General features: G+C 46.9%; 1 protein-coding gene across 1 annotated transcript in view; it reads right to left on the reverse strand.

Moving 5' to 3' along the window:
- The window catches only part of ALDH1A3 (aldehyde dehydrogenase 1 family member A3), a 41400-nt gene that overhangs the window by 9757 nt on the left and 11963 nt on the right, over positions 1–19680 (reverse strand). Inside the window, exons 5-10 of the mRNA XM_031691610.2 lie at positions 19323–19384; positions 16845–16973; positions 15019–15132; positions 7864–7966; positions 5124–5308; positions 510–674 (exon numbers count right to left, since the gene is read on the reverse strand). Of these exons, the coding sequence (XP_031547470.2) occupies positions 510–674; positions 5124–5308; positions 7864–7966; positions 15019–15132; positions 16845–16973; positions 19323–19384 (758 nt within the window). The remainder of the gene's footprint in view (positions 1–509; positions 675–5123; positions 5309–7863; positions 7967–15018; positions 15133–16844; positions 16974–19322; positions 19385–19680) is intronic.

Below are 19680 nucleotides of genomic sequence, written 5' to 3' on the forward strand. Positions count from 1 at the left end.
CTATTTTCAAGGGTGCCCATAATGGAAAACCTCTGAGAGACTTCTAGCCCTGACAAGTTTTTGGAATGAACGCGTGTCATTTGAGTTCAGTCTTGGGGGGACTGAAGGTAGCTTTGGGCCCCGAATTTGTGGCTTGATTCCTGGCAAAAGCCCCAAGTGGCAACAGCCCTCCACCCTCGGCTAACCCAAGGAAGTGTTAGAAGACAGAAAAGAGACTGTTGCTCCCCGGAGGCGGTGAGTAACGTGTGAAAATGGGGGTTAGGACAAACTCTGCACCGTTTAACGGTGCTTGAGGTACCCAGGCGCAGGACGGCTTCCCAAAGGACCCCTCAGGAGAGGGGCAAAGTCCCCGGAAAAAGGAAAACGCTCCCCTCACAGAGACTTCTGGGGTCCCCGGGTGCTGGAGAAGATTCGTGTTTGAAAGACCCCACCATTCTTTCCCTCAGCCCTCGGGCTCCTAGCTTGGTCCAAGGCCCCACGGGACATAATTTTTCCTGCAGCCCCAGTACCTCCTCTTTGGCAATCCGCATGCTGTCGGTCACTTCTGAGAAGACAGTCGGTTTGATGAAGAGCCCCCCGTCTTCCAGGGCCGAGCCCCCGCATTCCAGCCTGGCTCCCTCCTTCTTCCCACTCTCGATCAGATCCAGGATTTTGTCGAACTGCTTTTGGTCAATCTGCAAAACAGCGAGAGGTAAGCCTGGTTTCCTTCGGGGCCATGGCCATCAGCTTTTGTGTCCAACGGCCACCTGTGTGATCAGCTGTCCTACCCCCGATGTTCTGGCCAAGACATAATTCACAGAACAGATGTGCCTTGTATGCAAACATTCCTCTGATGCACAAATCTGGGCTCTTTGGAGCAGGAGAGACGGGCTTTTCTCACCCTCTCCAGGTGTGGGGTTTAATCACACGTCTGACCCATTCCAAGCTGTCAAGCAAATGCATGGGAGATCTGAAGTAGTCCCATTCTTTGCTCTCTTAACTCTTGCATCCTGCTAGGCTTGCCAGATTTAGCAAATAAAACTACAGCAAGCCCAGTTAAATTTAAATTTTTTTTAAAAAGTGGTTTTTTTCAAAGCATAAGCACATCCCAAACAATGCTTGGGAGACACTTATGCTAAAAACATATTCATGTTTATTTGAACTTCAACTCCAACCAGGTGTCATGTATTTTATCTGGCAAGACTGTACCATGCTCACAGGGCACCAGGGTGACAGTTACTAGAATTCTCTGTCCATGGTGCAGAGGAGAAGTGAGAAGCCCTTCTGGAAACAGAAGAGAGTGAGGCTCGAGGTGGGGTGGAGGGGCCGTCCCCTGGTTGGTGGGGAGCCAGCTCATCAGAAGGGCTCCACCTTCTGCCACATTGTCCAGGGGTCTCCCGGGCTGGATTGTGCCCGGTGCCACCAGTCCAACACCCAGCTTGTGGACATGGTACTCAACCAGCTGTCAAAGGGCACCTCTCTGGGAGACTGTGCTCTAGGCGGGAAGCGCTCTCTCCACCTGAAATGGTCCTTCTCCCCAAGTCCATAGGAGGCCTATTCTTTGATAGGTTTGCTGTAGCTGAGATTTTCAGACAGGAAAACTTTTTTAAAAGCAGATTTAACTTCAGTGCCACATTTGGATGACTGTCCCAGAGGAGCAGGCTGGCTTTCTCAGAAGAGCTGGCGCAAACCAAGTACGCCCCTTGACCTTCATCTCATAAAATGTGGATCCAGTGTTAAAATATAACTGTTGGATCCATTCTTCACATCTTTTATCAGGATAGAATCCAAACAGATCAAAGACTTAACCATGAGAAATGAAAGCATAAAAGCTTCCAAATTCTCTCATCTGAGAGAACCCCTCCATGAATTTAGAGCGCTGAGGGCCTTTTTATGGCTTAAAATCCCGAAGCCAAAAAGGAAAGAATGATAAATGTGAGTATGTAAAAAAAAAAAAGGCAAAAACATCATATGCAAAGGCAAAGGGCAAAACAACAAATGGGAAAAAACTGACAAGTCATACCACAGAAATAGAGCTAATCTCTAGTATGTAAAAAGTGCTTAGAAGTGGTTTTAAAAATGATCAATAAATTATTAAAAATATTGAAAACTGAAAAAAATGACCTGTTATATAAGAGAAAAATATGCAAAGTACCTGTACAGTTGATAGAAAAGGAAATACAAATGGCCTTTAAACATATGATAAGATGTTTTGCCTTATAAGAGATACACACATGTTAAAAACAAATGAGATACCATTTTGAACTATCAGATGGGCAACACTCCATATTCCATTAGTAAGGTTGGAGGCTTGTAGGAACATATCGTGGTTCATCCTCTTGGAAGGTAATCTGGCAACACTTACAGAAATTACGAAGGTGCTCCCACTCAGCAAACGCACTTGGGGAGTCTGACCCATGGATTTCCTCGCAAGTGTGTGGAATGACATACTCTGCGGCACCGTGCACAACCACACACGCCCTCATCAGAACGTGTTACTGGGATTCTAGTGGATTCATACGGTGGAATTCTAGGTACGTATTAAAAAAAGAACAAGGCAGGTTCCTATGGTTTGCTATGGAAAGCTCTTCAAAAGTTTCTTGTTAGTGGACAAAAATCAAGGTGCACAACAGCTCTGTGTATAGACATTTTGGGTAAAAACAAGGGAAATCAGAATACATCTTCATTCTTGCTTGTATCTACTTAAAGAAATGCTGGAGAAATTTCTTCTAAGAACTAAGAACCTAAGGTTCCCATAGAGGGATGGGTAACCATGCCTGTGAATGAATGGAAGGGAATTTTTCACTATTGACCCTTTATATGTGTTTTGGGTTTTGACCATATGTACGTGCTCCCACCTAAAAAAGCAATTCCAACTGCAACTGATCCAGTAATATCTCAGGGTTCCCTCAACTTCCCTCCGGGTGAACCAAGTCCTGGGTTAAAAGTGCCAGGATTATTCTTTCCTCCTCTAGTGAGGCTAGTGAGGCTTTATCTAACTACAGGCTCTGAGTGACCGCTGACCATGCTCTGCCCCGCAGGCCGTGCTGGGTCCCCATGGAAACGCTACCCGCCCAGACTCAACTCTCCCTGGCAAGTCCCTGTGAACACATTGTTTAAATCTAATAATCCTCCATGAATGTCAGCTGGTGCCTCACAGTGCAAGAGAAGAACCTGCTGGAAAGTGACGGCCGAGGGGCACTAGAGCCAGAGAAACACAGCCCGAGGATGGCCAAAGGCTGCGCGTGGCTCTGCCCAAGAGGATGCGGGACTCGGCCCCCTGCCAGGTGGCCTGCACGAGGTCTGAGCGCCTCTTTGCTCCGTTGCCAAATAAACCTGAATGATTTTGGGGCATTCTGATCATCAACTGCCTGTAGTGGACTCAGATCTAGGTCAGCTCGCTGTTTTACAGGCATGAGACAGACAGGACTATTTAGACAGCTGTAAATCCTCTCAGAGTAGAATCTTATTAACGTAGATGACAAAGCACTTTGAGAGGGGGAAAAAAAAACCCAACAGAATCCTAGAATAACATGCTGAGGTTAGAAGGCTTAAGTGAATTTTCAAAAGGACGTTCGGCAGCGGCATCAAAAGCACTGATGAAATCAACACCATTCTGCCTGGATCTGCTCTCTTGGAAGAGATTCCTATATCTGGCCTCAGAAGTCAAGCCTGACGCCTTGGAAAGAGACTTACAAATGACTGATGGAGCAGAAGAGATTCCTTCGTACGGGATCAGCTCACATATTTCCCACAGATTCCAGATTAGTTTTACAATCACAGCAGATATGATAATGACTTGTGGTCGTGTTTGTATGCAAACCTGAACTCCAACCAAGGCCACTAGACAACTTTTTGTCACTGGCCGCTGGGTTTGGAGCTGAGTCCTGGCGGGATGGGGAGTGTTGGCCACAAGCGGAAATGTTTCTCTCCACCAGGGTCACATGGCATCAGAGCCGTAGAGCATGTGGGCTGGGCCAAGGCAAGGGTGGGCACCGTGGCCAGAAACACACCTTTTCCACGTGGTCCTCCCTCCTCCCCAGCCAGGGTGTTTCCAGAGTATGGTCAAGTAAGACCCAATCGACGCGGCCATCCAGATCGGGGAGCCTGCCATTTCATGCTCCCCCCTCTTAAATAAATTAGGTGCAGTGCAATTTTCATAATATTCACAGTTACTCTTTTCCAGATGAGGAAACTGAGGTTTGGAAGGAGCTTGTGGCTTTCACAAAATCACAGAGCCAAACCTGCTCTCAGAATCCATGGTTTCCCGAGTAAACACATGGTGCCAACTCAGTGGGGAAGCCGCCAGCTCCTGGGACAGACACCAGTGGGTGAGTCCTGACATGTGATTTGAAACTTCCTGGCTGGAACAGGACTTTGGCTACAAGCAAAGTGGGTTGCTGTCGAGCTCCATTTCAATAATGCATGGGATGGCCAGGCTGCCGTCTTTTAAATATTTATCCATCTGCCGCAGTGCATAATTAGTAAGAAAGTGATACAGGATGTGCCCTTTTAAAGAGGTTATTAAACCTCGTGGTTATGAGCATTTTCATCCTGACGTTAGCTTTGAAAACCAGGCCTCCAGAGATGTGTTCCCACTGCCCCATCCTCCGAGCCCTTTCCATGGAGATTATTTGGTTTCTGACTGTCACCTTGTCCTATAACACATGTGGGCTCGAGGGCCTCCAGGTTGAGACCACCTACATGCTGATACCTTCCAACCAGGGTTACAACCCGCTTCTGCGGGGCGGCCGGCCAGAGAGGACAGCCTCTGCCCGAGGTGCTCTCCTGGGGACCTTGGTGGCTCAGAGGAGGGACAGTCCTCGGGCTGGATGCAGACAGGTACATTGGCTTATGAACAAGGAATGCCTCCTTTCTGCCAAGGCCCAGCATTATCTGCTGCAAGGAGCAGAGCCTCTGTGTGACCATCGCCATTTCATAACCCTGTCAAGACCTGATAGGACTGGACTGTTGATCAGCGTATGAAAAAAAGCCTCCAGTGGCCAGGCAAGTCAGCAAGGGGGTCCTTGCTTCGAGCGGGACCCTGGAATCACAGAGCACCAGAGCTGTACAGGGCCAGGTCAGCGGCCTGCCAGGTCCAGCCCTGCGACGTGCACCGTGGTTCTGACACCTCAGTAGGTTACCTGGGGCCCCTGTTCGGTCCTGACGTCGAAGGGGTCTCCGACGGGCCGTTTCTTGGCGTACTCCACACTCCGCCTGACAAACTCGCCGTAGACCTGCTCCTCCACGAACACCCTGGAGGCGGCCGTGCAGCACTGGCCTTGGTTGAAGAACACTCCCTGATGGGCGCACTCCACTGCCAAGTCCACTGGAGGGAGGGGACGGTGGGGGGAGAGGAAGCGATTAAGTCGTTAGGGCCGGACTGGCGACAGCTGCAACTCTAATTGCCCACACGAGAAAACAGGCCCTGGGATGGCTGCATTTCAGAAATTAATTTCGCTCAGCATTTCCCAAACAGAGAGCGGATTTTTGGGTCCACCGACTCTGGGGTTAAGTGGGTCCCCTGACTGCAGGACTTCTCAGTGTCCTTACTGCATTAACGAGCACAGAGACTTGTCACATTCCCCACCTCACTTGTCCATGGATCCCTCCCCTCCCATTTCTGGAAACTAATATTCTATAGAATAACCTTTGATAAGTACTGATGGCGGCCAGTTGGTGAGAAATTTTTTTTATTACTGTATTATTTAAGTATTTTTATTTTGGTGGGGGAGAGGTAACTAGATTTATTTATTTTTAGAGGAGGTACTGGGGATTGAATGCAGGACTTCATGCATGCTAAGCAGGCGCTCCACCACTTGAGCTATACCCTCCCCACCGAGAATTCTTAAAGGGGCCAAAACTGTCCACCTTGAGTGAAAGAAGATCGGATCTCATTAAGTAGCAACACTATGTATGACTTATAAGGGTTAAAAAAAAGATGCAGATTCTGCCTGACAAAGGCTGAATCTGCCTTGTAGAGCTGACACGGAGTTAAAACCAGTTACACAAACTGAACTAGAAGGGTGCTTAGGAAGAGAGATGGTTGGGGACGTGCTTGAGGGATACGAACACTAAGTGGGGTGTCATTTGCATTCATTGAGGGGCTTCTCAGCCCCGCCTGTCCCCTAACGCCACTGCTAGCTTAAGAAATGCAGCTTTCCTTCACCAAGAACAAGAGCACGGGCCCTTTGCATGTGCACAGGTGATCCACCAACAGCCAGCCCTGCTCCGCGGGTGGCTCCGAGGAACACTGCCGTTGGCTTTGCGAACCAGGCCGTTGTTACCCGGCAAGGTCTTCTGTGTAAGTCGCTATGACACAGCGACTTGCCCTTCCCTGCAACCCCCATCCTCTCTGTGCCAACTTCAAACTGCCCCTCCTCCAAAGTAACTAATTCATTTCCTGCACCCTGACTGGAGCCCGGGGTGGCAGCTGCGGTGTCGAGGGATGGTGGCGTGTTACTGTTGATATCATGCCTGAGATGCCAGTTTATGTCAGGATTTAATTTTGTGGGCTGGCCCTGCCCGGCTGAGGAGTAGGAGACGGCTACAGAGGGTGTTTATGATCCTTGTCAAACTGACCCTCGGACAGGAGTCCTGTATTTTAGCTGCAGTTTCCCTCGCTGGGAGGGAAAGAGCTGAGGTGTAGAAGGGGCACCCACATACGGAGGCATAAGAATGCAAAACCGGAATCCTGGCTCTTTGGGGTTGGGGTTTGGAACTCCAGATGTGGGTGACAGAGGGGCCACACCCAGAACTGCTCCATGTGGCTCCAGAGACCATTAGCAACACTGATGACGCTTCTATTAGGGAACACCAACTTAAGCAAAAAATGAGCGGTCCATTTTCCCACCCAGCCTCCCTTTCCTTCCCTGGCACTTGTTTTCTCATCCAGTCCTCTCTCCCATTGAATGCCAGCTTCAAGGAGAAGAACTGCTATCAGTCATTTACACCTTAGCGAGAAATTGTGCAAGGGTCGTTTTTCCCAGGGATATTTGCAATTCCAACCTTATCTGAGTGTAGAATGGAAGACTTTGTACCCCATGAAAGTGATTCCTGGCACCAGTGGGCAGGTGGGGGTGTTCTGTTCTTTAAGGCACAGGTGCTTCAGAGAACTTGGGAAGCCATACCTTTTGACAGCTGACCTGTTAGCAGGCCAATGAATACTCAGTGTGACCCTTTCTTCTCTCTCCTGGACACAGAATAGCATCTATTTTAATATTGTGTCCTAAGGCTCTAGCAAGACACAGACCACCCACAAGCTGCTGGGCATGGTTGCTTTCCCAGGGAAGAGGTGATGGAACGAGAGACAGTACTCAGGCCAGTGGGATATTTTTAAGGGTCAGCCAATGCTGGCCTCTGATTTACCAGGTCTGAGATGAAGAAGGAAGAAACACCTCAATTCTGCAAGTCCCATAGGAAGTACTGACTCAGAGGGGAGAGCGCTGAATGCCTATGAGCGGGGGCACTGCCCTGCTCCTCCTTCTCTTGGCCTTCCCTCTGCATAGGGGGCCCTGGAGAAGACTCCAGACTGCTTGTCATGTCCCTAGCTGTGCAAGGACGGGGAAGGTAAACTTAAACTTGAATGGCAGAAACAGGCAGCCTCTCTGGCTCCCGTGTAAAACATGTCCTCTTCCACCACAGCTGTCTGCCAGCAGATGATGCTGGAGTGAGGGTCTCTATCTGCCAGTTATTTATGGCAGGATGACCCAAGGTGGAAAACATCCCCATTGTGTGTGTGTGTGTGTGTGTGTGTGTGTCTGAGTGTATGTGTGTATCTGCGTATATGTGTGTATGTCTTTCTCAGTTGGTTCTGATCTGGGTAAGGAAAGATTTTTGGATCACCTAAAGCCCCAGTGAACGCCCAGAAGGGGAGAGACTCACGGTCGGCATCAGCACACACGATACAGGGGTTTTTACCCCCAAGCTCCAGTGTCACCCTCTTCAGGTTGCTCCGGGAGGCGGCTTCTTTAACCAGCTTTCCAACCTTCAGGATAAAAACCAGACCAGATTAAACCTCAGATGTGGCAAGATGTGGCTCCAAAGTGGCCCAAATGTTCTGGGCAAACCGGGGCGGCAAGAGTGCTGCCATGACCTGGGCCCCTGCCTCTCTGCCCAGGCATCTGTGCCTGGATGCCGCCTCCTCACTCCCCTGGCCTCTCCAGCATCCCCTCTCAGATCAGACCTTGACACAGCTGGATTCCTAGCCTGAGCCGCTCCTCACACAGGAGTGGAATGGAGCCTTCGAAGGCCCAGTAGTTTGCCCACGGCCACACAGCTGACTAGTGGTGGAGCTGGCTCCTCACCTGTCCCTCCCAGCAGCAGGCTGGTCCAGCTCAGGGGACCAAGGGAAGGTGGTTTCTGTGTGACCCTTTGATATAATCTGAGGGAACCTCGGAGAATTAGGGAAATAGCGAAGCTGACCTTCAGGGTGGGAGGGAACCAGTTCTCGGGAAACACACCCTAAGCCTGAGGCCCCCAGGGGGTAGGGAGACCACAGCTTTGCTGTAAAGCAACCGAAGGACCATTTACCACACCTCCCGCATGTACCTGAAGGGTCTGTCCTGTCATCCGCCACACAGCCAGAGGCGGGCTTGGCCCAGCACAAGGCAGGCACTTGTCTTGGGCTGGCGCCACCAGTTTAGAGCTGGAAGACTCTCAGAGCCCAGTGCATACAGGGGGCCTAGAGCCAGACGGCCAGCAGGAGGCAGAGCTGGGCTCATCCAGGACTGAAGCTGTTTGTCCAAAACTAAGGTGAAAGTGCATTTGAAAACACAGCCAGCTCTTAGGGGATGGCCTGAACGAGGTGTGGGGTAGACCCCTGTGACAAGAACCTTCCCTGGGGGAGCAGCAGAGGCAGACCGCCCTGCCAGGGGCCAGCCATCACTGGTGGGCTTGAGGTGCGGCTCTGACAGCCGGCACAGCCGGAGGCCCTCAATGGGAAGTACCCGTTATGGAGATGCCTGCCTGGTGAGCAATCCCTGGGTCACAAAAGCCACTTCTTGTGCAGGAGGCTGGCTGCCCGGTGGGAACCCTACCCAGCTGGACCCCCGGGCAGCCCTATGTTGGCCTAGAGAGGGAAGCCGGGCAGGGCAGGGGCAGGGATGCTTTTGCTGTTGGGTGAGAAGACTGGGAAGATGTGGGAGACGCTGGAGGGTAGGAGCCACACCTGCTGCCTCTCTGCCTCTCCATCCCTCGTCTCCTGGCCACCGAGCCAGGCGTGGAGCTGCTGCTGCTCCATTCGGTGAGCAGAGAACTGCCAGCCAATCTGGTTCTGACTACATTTCGCTGACAACGCTCATCCTGGTGGGCAAAGGAGGGTGGTGGTGATGCTGTCCAGCAGCCGCCGCAGGTGGGCTTAGGCTCCCAGCTGGACTAAGCTAGGGAGGAGATGGGGACACTTACTGCCAGGGGAGCCTGATTCATTTCTTTTTTAAGTACAGAAGAAATACTGTCTCATAGAAATATTTCTAAAATAATTATACACAGATATGTTTAAATTAAAGAAGAAAGTTTTCACCTCCCCTCACCCCATTTGTGCCCCAGGACCTGCCGCAGAGGTGGCCACAGTAAGAATTTCTTGTGAGTCCTTCCAGGCAATTTCTATTTCTCTAAACACACATTTTTACCAATGGGATCTTATTGTATATACTTTTTTAAAAAAAAAATCTTTTACTTTTTTTTTAAAATTTAGGAATGTCAGTTTACAATGTTATGTCAATTTCTGGTGTACAGCACAGTGCTTCAGTCACACATGAATACATATATTCGTTTTCATATTCTTTTTCACTGTAAGCTACCACAAGATACCAAATATAGTTCCCTGTGCTATACAGTATAAACTTGTTTATCTATTTTATATATACCAGTCAGTATCTGCAAATCTTGAACTCCCAATTTGAATTTCCCACGCCCTTCCCCTCTGGTAACCATAAGTTTGTTTTCTATGTCTGTGAGTCTGTTTCTGTTTTATAAATAAGTTCATTTGTCTTTTTTTTTTAGATTCCACCTATGAGTGATATCATATATTTTTCTTTCTCTTTCTGGCTTACTTCACTTAGAATGACAATTTCCAGGGCCATCCATGTTGCTGCAAATGGCATTGTTTTATTATTTTTGATGGCTGAGTTGTATTCCATTGTATAAATATACCACAACTTCTTTATCCAGTCAATATCTTTTAGATTGTTATGTTTAAAAGTTTTTTTTAACAGCAAGGAAAAGAAAAGTGAGGAAATTATGTTTCTCACCAGCTTTGAGAGGTCCACTGCTGTAACCATATTTTACTATTCTTCTCTCTCTTGCCTCCCCTTATTGCTTCAAACTCTGAAGCTACAAAGATACCCAAGTAGGAGTTTGGAACTTCAAAGGTATAGTCTATTTGTCCACTAACAAATAGATTATTTTTTAAACAGTTTGAATTCTCCTGTGAACTTTTAACTACAAAGCTGTGAGGCAATATTCTTGTTGCCTTCCTATAGTTTGCTTTTTTGTGCTTCAACAATAGATCATGTGATTTTCTTTTTTCTTTTTCTTTTTGTCATATCTTTGGTTGTGGTTTCAGGGTGATGGTGGACTCATAGAATGCATTTGGAAGTGTTTCTTCCTCTGCAATTTTTTTGGAATAGTTTCAGAAGGATAAGTGTTAACTGTTCTCTAAACATTTGGTAGAATTCACCTGTGAAGCCATCTGGTTCTAGACTTTTGTTTTGGGGGAGTTTTTAAATAACTGATACAATTTCAGTATTGGTAATCGGTCTGTTCATGTTTTCTATTTCATTCTGGTTCAGTCTTGGGATATTATACCTTTCTAAGAATTTGTTCATTTCTTCAGGTTGTCCATTTTATTGGCATATAGTTCCTTGTAGTGGTCTCTTATGATCCTTTGTATTTCTGTGGTGTTGGTAGTAATGTCTCCTTTTTCATTTCTGATTTTATTGATTTGGGCCCTCTTCCTTTTTTGCTTGATGAATTTGGCGAAAGGTTTGTCAATTTTGTTTATTTTTTCAGAGAACCAGCTTTTAGTTTCATTGACTTTTTCTATTGTTTTTTGAGTCTCTATTTCATTTATTTCTGGTTTCCTTATATTAACTTTGGGTTTTGTCTGTTCTTCTTTCTCTAGTTGCTTTAGGCCCCAGGAACTTATGCTTTAGGCATAAGGTTTGGTAGTTTATTTGAGATTGCTCTTGTTTCCTGAGGTAGGCTTGTATTGCTATAAACTTCCTCTTAGAACTGTTTTCGCTGCATTCCATAGGTTTTAGACTGCCATGTTCTTGTTCTGATTTGTTTCTAGGTATTTTTTGATTTCCTTAATTTACTCAATGACCCATTGGTTGTTCAGCCTCCATGTGTTTGTGGGTTTTTTCAAAAAATTTTTTTCTTCTTGTAGTTGATTTCTAGCCTCATAGCCTTGTGGTCAGAAAAGATGTTTTTTTAAAAAAGTTTTCTTAAAGTTACTGAGGCTTGCTTTGTGATCCTGTATGTGATCTATCCTGGAGAATATTCCATGTGCATTTGAAAATAATATGTATTCTCCAGCTTTCAGATGGAATGCTCTATAAATATCAACTAAGTCCATCTGGTCTAATGTGTCATTTAAGGCCTGTGTTTCCTTATTGATTTTCTGTCTGGATAATCTGCCCATCGTGTAAGTGGGGTGTTAAAGTCCCCCACTATTACTGTGTCACTGTCAATTTCTCTTTTTATGTCTGTTTCCATTTGCCTTATATGTTGAGGTGCTCCTATGTTGGGTGCATATATATTTACAATTGTTCTATCTTCTTGGATTAATCCTTTGATCCTTATGTACTGTCCTTTGTCTCTTACAACAGTTTTTATTTTAATGTCTATTTTGTCTGATAAAGTATTGTTATTCTGTCTTTTTAAAATTTCAGTTTGCGTGGAATACCTTTCTCCATCCCCTCACTTTCAGTCATATGATCATCTCATAGATGTAGAAAAAGCTTTTGATAAAATTCAACATCCATTATGATAAAAATCTTCAAAAAGTGGGCATACAGGGAACATACCTCAACACAGTAAAGGCCATATATGACAAACCCACAGCTAACCTCATACTTGATGGTGAAAAGCTGAAAGTATTTCCTCTAAGATCAGAACGAGTCAAGGATGCCCACTCTCACCACTTTTATTCAATATAGTTTTGGAAGTCCTAGCCACAGCAATCAGAGAAGAAAAACAAATTTTAAAAATCCAAATTGGAAACAAACAGGTAAAACTGTCACTATTTGCAGACAACATGATATTATACATAGAAAATCCAAAGACGCTACCAGAGAACGACTAGAGCTCATCAATGAATTTTATAAAGTTGCAGGATTCAAAATTAACATACAGAAATCTGCTGCATTTCTATTCACTAACAAAGAAATATCAGAAAGAGAAATTACAGAAACAATCCCATTTACTGTCACATCAAAAAGAATAAAATATCTAAGAATAAGCCTACCTAGGGAGGCAAAAGATTTGTATTGCAAAAACTATGACACTGATGAAAGAAACTGAAGATGACACAGATGGAAAGATATACTGTGTTCTTGGATTGGAAGAATCAATATTGTTAAAATGGCCATACTATCTAAGGCAATCTACAGATTCGATGCAATCTCTATCAAATTACCAATGACATTTTTCACAAAACTAGAACAAAAAAATTTTAAATTTGTATGGAAACACGAAAGACCCTGAATAGCCAAAGCAATCTTGAGAAAGAAGAACAGAGCTAGAGGAATCATGCTCCCTGACTTCGGACTATACTACAAAGCTACAGTAGTCCAAACAGTATGGTACTGGCACAAAAACAGACACATAGATCAATGGAACAGGATAGAAAGCCCAGAAATAAACCCACACACTTATGGTCAATTAGTCTATGACAAAGGAGGCAAGAATACACAATGGAGAAAAGAAAATCTCTTCAATAAGTGGTGCTGGGAAAACTGGAGAGCTATATGTAAAAGAATAAAATTAGAATATTCACTAACACCATATACAAAAATAAACTCAAAATGGATTAAAGATCTAATGTAAGACCAGATACTCTAAAACTCCTAGAGGAAAACATAGGCAGAACACTCTTTGATGTAAATCACAGCAATATTTTTTTTGACCCATCTTCTAGAGTAATGGGAATAAAAACAAAAGTAAACAAATAGGATCTAGTTAAGCTTAAAAGCTTTTGCATAGCAAAGGAAACTATAAACAAAATGAAAAGACAAACTATGGACTGGGAGAAAATATTTGCAAATGATATGACTGACAAGGGACTAATTTCCAAACTATATAAACATCTCATACATATACATATACCCAAACAACCAATCAGAAAATGGGCAGAAGACCTAAATAGACATTTCTCCAAAGAAGACATGCAGATGGCCAACAGGCACATGAAAAGATGCTCAGTACTGCTAATTATTAGAGAAATGCAAACCAAAACTACAATACAATGAGGTATCACATCACACCAGTCAGAATAGCCATCATTAAAAAGTCTACAAATAATAAATGCTAGAGAAGGTGTGGAGAAAAAGGAACGCTCCTACACTGTGGGTGGGAACAGTAAGTTGGTGCAGCCACTATAGTGAACAATACTGAGGCTCCTTAAAAAATGAAAAATAGACATACCATATGATCCAGCAATCCCACTCCTGGGCATATGTCCAGAGAAAACTCTAATTTGAAAAGACACATGCACCCCAATGTTCATAGTAGCACTATTTACAATAGCCGAGACATGGACGCAACCTAAATATTAACAGATGAATGGATAAAGAAGATGTGGTATGTGTGTACACACACATACACACACACACAGGAATATTACTCAACCTTTAAAAAGAATGAAATAATGCCATTTGCAGCAACATGGATGGACCTAGAGATGATCATACTGAGTGAAGTAAGTCAGACAGAGAAAGACAAATATCATATGATATCACTTCCATGTAGAATCTAAAAGAATTATACAAATGAGCTTATTTACAAAACAGAAACAGATTCGCAGACATAGAAAACAAACTTATGGTTACCAAAGTGGCTAGTGGCAGGGGAGATAAATTAGGAATCTGAGATTTACATATTCACACTACAATATATTAAACAGATAAACAATAAAGATCTACTGTACAGCACAGGGAACTATATCCAATATCTTGTAATAACCTATAATGGGAAAGAATATGAAAAAGAATATCTATTTATGTGTATAACGGACTTCCTTTGCTGTATACCTGTAACTAACACAACATTAACTATAAGTCAATAAAAAACAACAAAAATAAATAAATTAACTATACGTCAGTAAAAAATAAAAAAAATTAAAAGAACTTATACCCCCCCAAAACAAACAAACAATGTTTTTAGAGAAAAAGCTGATCGGTGTAACTGCTGCTACATTCACAGCAGTATGGAGTGGAATATAACCTAGCCATTGGTGAGAAGGATGTCCTAACAGAAATATCTATGCAACATATTGAATCTTAGAATGAAAATGATGAGTCTTAGAAACACAAGTTGAATGGTCTCATAGATGCAAAATAAAAGGAAAACCACTCAAAAAACCCCCAAAAGATTATGGCTTGCTTTCCTTACTGTATAGACTGTAAAACATCACACAGGACAAATATAACACACTGGAAAATATGTTCTAGAACGCTTGTGAGAACATTTCTCTAAGTAGTTGCTTCAAAGTGGAATTGCTGAATGGAAGGTGTTGCACTTTGAATTTGTGGTCGGCTCTGTAATACAGCTCATTGCCTTAGGTTTATCTTTAACCTTGATTGTATTATTTGTCCTGCGGATGTTTGACATTTTAATTTTATCTCATCTACCCATCTTTTCTTCTGAGGCTTCTGAATAAATAAATTCGGTATTTACTTAGTTTGGAAACTGGGCCAGTGACTTTTTTTTGTAACTGATTGTTACATACTCAGATGGGTAATACACCACAGTTTAGCCTTTCAAAGGGAAAGTTCCCAGCGATGGTCACTTTTGTCCATGGCTGGTGAGGAGAGTTACCTCTGTGGACCCAGTGAAGGCTATCTTGTTGATCTGAGGGTGAGAAGAAATTGCAGCTCCCACCGTGGGCCCAAATCCAGGCACGATGTTCACCACGCCCGGAGGGAATCCCACCTACGAGGAAGCCGAGATGGCATCTCAGAGAAGAAAGGACCAGCGACCACGGCAGACCCAGGCTTGGGCCAGGAGTGCTGTGGCTGTGTGATGTCCCCGAGCCCCAGGAAGCCTGGGCCTGGGTCCTCCATCCACCCAGGACCCAGACTCAGGTGGCCAGTTGCAGATTGGGTGAGGTGTGTACTCTCCTTCCAGACGGCACCTCCACCCCAAGGGACTTCTGAGTCAGATGGCAGTGGCCCTTCGTAGCAGAGCGCCATCCTGTGTGTGTGTGTGTGTGTGTGTGTGTGTGTGTCTTTGTGTGTCTGTGTCTGTGTGTCTGTGTGTGTGTCTGTGTGTGTGTCTGTGTGTGTGTCTGTGTGTGTGTCTCTGTGTGTCTGTGTGTGTCCGTGTGCATGTATCTGTGTCTGTGTGTCTGTATCTCTGTGTATGCATATTTGTCTGTATGGGTCTGTGTGTGTGTGTGCGTGTATGTGTGTGTGTGAGTGTATGTCTGTCTGTGTATTGGGGGAGAAGGGCCACCTTGGTCACAGCCTCCAAGGCTCAAAGACACCTGCAGAATACCCTTCTCCAGCTTCAACTTTCATTTTTTAAATCTGCCCCATTAATGTTCCGAAAGGCAGCACGGTCTCACTCCTTCAAACTCCCTGCTTGCTGCACAGAGCCAGCACATCCCGAAGGCAGGATGGCCATTCCTTTCACACCCACGCCCGGTGCTCTGCATAAGCTGGGTCTTTGTTATTAACCAAGAACACCTCAAATGAACCACATGGGCGATGCTGGTCCCCACACGACAGTGTCTTCCTTAAAACACATTATTTTAGAAAGGCAAGATTTTAGCCCATGAGGCTTGAGTCTTTAGTTTTTCTAGACACTGTTTTAACAGTTGTGACTTTAGAATCGGTGGTCTCATTACTCTGACGTCATCAGGCTCTCCATCACAGAGAAGAAAAGACCAGCCACCACCAAAGGCAAGGACAGCGGGAAACTGGCCGACTGGCTGCTGCGGCTTTACATCTAAGCAACAAAGGTCTTCTTCCCGGTTGTATTAGCCCCGCTGAGAAGTGAAATGAACGGATCTTTCCTCCCATCCCTCTTCCTCTTTCTTTGTTAAACTCTGCAACATATAAGTTGGGGACAAGAAGACTGAAGCATGTTGCCAGGTGCGTCCGGAAGGAGGTGTCCCTTTGGGCTGCTTGTTTCCCTAAGTGGTGGCTGCCAGGGGTGGGGCAGTCACCCAAGAGCAGAGCATTAGCGAGGAGGCTCAGGGCTTGGTGGCAGCCACTCCAGCAGGGGCTGGCAGGATACCCCCTCCACGAGACGAATGGACCATTTCGCATACCACACACACAGGACCCCAGGGATCTTGCTCTCAAGTGACCCTCCTGCAAATTCTCTACACAAAACATTTGGTCCTAAGCCACAGGTCTGAGCCCAGAATAAGAGTTCAGTATTCTCATTAGGGAGGAACGGAGTCTCTTCTAGCTCAGTGACCACAAGCAGGAGAGGGAGAGCGCAGCTGCCAAGTGAAACACAGGAGTCATTCCCCTCCCACACAGCCGGGAGCCAGCTGGCACTGTCACGCACAGCACAGCTCGACCTGGCAGCTTATGTGGTGATGGCGATGCTGATGGTGATAGCTTATCTTGCCTGGCTCCTGGGAGTGGGAATGTTATCAAGAACACATAGTATTTGCTGTTTGGACGTCTCACCTCTTTGATCAGAGAGCCCAGATAGAGGGCGGTGAGGGGCGTCTGCTCTGCTGGCTTCACGACCACAGTGTTCCCACAGCAGAGAGCCGGTGCCAGTTTCCACACCAGCATCAGCAGAGGGAAGTTCCACTGCAACAGAACACAGAGGGGTTGAGGGGCCCAGGTCCACCCACTATGCTGTCCCAGAGGCCCAGCAGTGCCTCGGTGAAGCGCTTCTTTTGCACGATTTCAATGTGGGGTATAGCAGGTAACATAGGAGTGTGCAACAATCAGAACTGCATTCCTGCCTGGCGCTTCCTAAACTGCACTCTGGGCAATGCTACTAGGTGGTCATTGCAAAGAGGATTTTGCTGTACATGCACGACCTTCTCATCTTGGAGGTTCACAATGCCATCAGCATGTTAACATCTCTGAAAAGTTCTGCAGGAACGAGGCTCACCGCTCCTTAATTCAGATGCCACAGTGTCTCTTTCTTTCCTTATAGGACACATACTAACCCCCCACCCCCTACCCCACCCCAAATGGCTTTTGATAACCTTCATCTTGGGAAGTACTTTCTTGTGGTCCTTCAACTGCAGAGGCAGGGATACTGAAACCGCTGGGACATTATACCCAGCAAGCGCTAGCACCCACTAGGCGTCCACTGTGTCAGGCGCCGTTCCAAACAGTGAACTCCAGTGATCCCCGCACACCCATGTGGGGCAGTCAGGTTACCCCTCCCATCTACAAATGGGGGAACTGAGGCACACAGGGGTGCAGTCACTGGCCCAAGGTCATAACGAGCAGGCGACGGCCAGGATTCACAGCCAGACTTGTGTCCTCTGCTACACTGCTGCTTCGGTTGTCATCTTTGATGAGACGAGATGACACCGAGCTTCTCCAAGAGTGCAGGTAGCCTGATTCCAGCTGCCCCTCACCCACCCCCAAAGAGTCTGTTTGGCTCCTTAAACTCCAAGGACGCCCCACCCCTGCTGGGCTGACCAACAGCCAGCTGGATTTCTACTTCCAGCTCTGTCTGGAATTCCTGCCCCTGGACAACAAACACAAGATCCCCATTCCCGGGGACCTGTGTGCTTGGCTAATGACAGTAGGCATTGTCTTTGGGTCCCCAGCTAGTGATGAGGGTCCTCCCATCCTCCGGACCCACGCTCCTTACCACATCAATGCCATCAGCTCTCTTACCCCACAAGCCCACGCCTTCTCCCGGCCTCCACCTCTTCTCCCTCACAGCTTCCAGCAGGGCCGTGCCCGCGTGCCCAGCTCCCCTTCCGTCAGCCCCAGCTGTACCCAAATTCCCCTGGCACTCCTCTTGGGGAGCTCATCTCACAGCTGCAGTTCTGTCTTTTTGAATTTCTAGATAGGAGATGACCCCACTGACCAGTCTCTTTCTGGAAACGTATTGCGTCTCTGGGAGGCCCCTGACCCTTGCTGCCCAGACTTCTCAGTGGGACCCCCTGGTGGTCTATGGGGCCGGTCCCAGGCCCTCTTCTTTTCTCACTCTACACCCGTCTTTGGGTGACTCCTCCCAGCCTGGTGGTCAGGAGCTCCTCTGGCCTGACCATTGCTCATGAGTGGCTCTAGCCCTGACCGCTCTCTTGAGCCCCAGGCTCAAAGAGACAAGCGTCTAACAAGACCAGCTGCTTGGCTGTTCCGTTGACCCCTCCACCTTGCCCGCCCGGAATGACCTTCACCTTTCTTGGTCCTCCACCCCCACCTACTTCTCCCCCAGTCTCCCCATCTCACCTATCGGCGATACCACCCTCTCATTTCACATCTTCAGTACCTAGCACCCTAGCACCACGCCTGGCACACAGTGGGCTCTCAAAACTGGATGCTCCCACAGAGCACTTTTCCAGTCCTCCATCCACGCTGCCGCCTGCCTCCCCAGCTCCTTCCCAGCTGCTGCAGTGGCCCAGGGCGTCCTCCAACTGACAGCAGCATCCTTATGTTCCTGCCAGCCTTCCACTACCCAGTGAATAAAGTCCTGGGCCCTTGGTGGCCACGGTGCACTGGACGCTGGGCCTGCACGCCTGATGTGTGCCCATCCTCTTCCTGACTTTGTCCCCTCCTAAGGTCCCACCTCACCAGCTGTCCTTCCAAGTAGCCCAGGCACTTCCACACCCTCACTCAGGCCACTCCTACTGCTCAGAAAACCCTTTTTCCTGTTGAGCAACTCTTTCTTATCCTTCAAGACCCAACTGAGAGGCTACTGCCCGAGGGGAGCTGGCCATTTCTGACGCTTCTGGTTGGAGTCCACAGTGTCGTCTGTTGCACTCCTGGAGCAGTCGGCCCCTTGAGAGCAGGAATGGGGTCTAACCCATCTTGGTGACCTTCAAGCACCAAACTCCATGCCAGAGAGCAAATGTTCAATTAATGCTGGTGTCATCAAATCAAAACACACTAGAAACTGGTTCAAAAGTCCACAGGGGAGTGGGGTGGGATCGACACTGTTCTAGCTAGAAAAGTCACCATACTTACAGGAGTGATGGCCCCACATACACCTATGGGCTCATGCCTGGTGAAACACACAACATTGTCATCTGGAAGAGAGGTTACAAGGAGAGAACACACTTGCATTGATCTAGGTTAAGAATTTTAAGTAGTAAAAAAGACAAAGAAACCCAGAATCCCACCAGGTGTCAGCCCTAAGTCCTATCTGTTCCAAAAGAAGCAATTTTTAACTTGATTGCAAGTACAGGTCTTTAGAGGAAGCATCAGCACGGTGCCGCTTCTTTCCGGGAGCGGGGAAAGATGCTCTGGGGGGAAGACCGCTTCAGGACGCTCTGAAGAGGCTACCTGGAGCAGTGAGAAGACAGAGCCCCCCAGAGACCCCGGA

This window comes from Vicugna pacos, chromosome 27 (genome assembly GCF_048564905.1).
Source record: "Vicugna pacos chromosome 27, VicPac4, whole genome shotgun sequence".
NCBI classification, from domain to species: Eukaryota; Metazoa; Chordata; class Mammalia; order Artiodactyla; family Camelidae; genus Vicugna; species Vicugna pacos.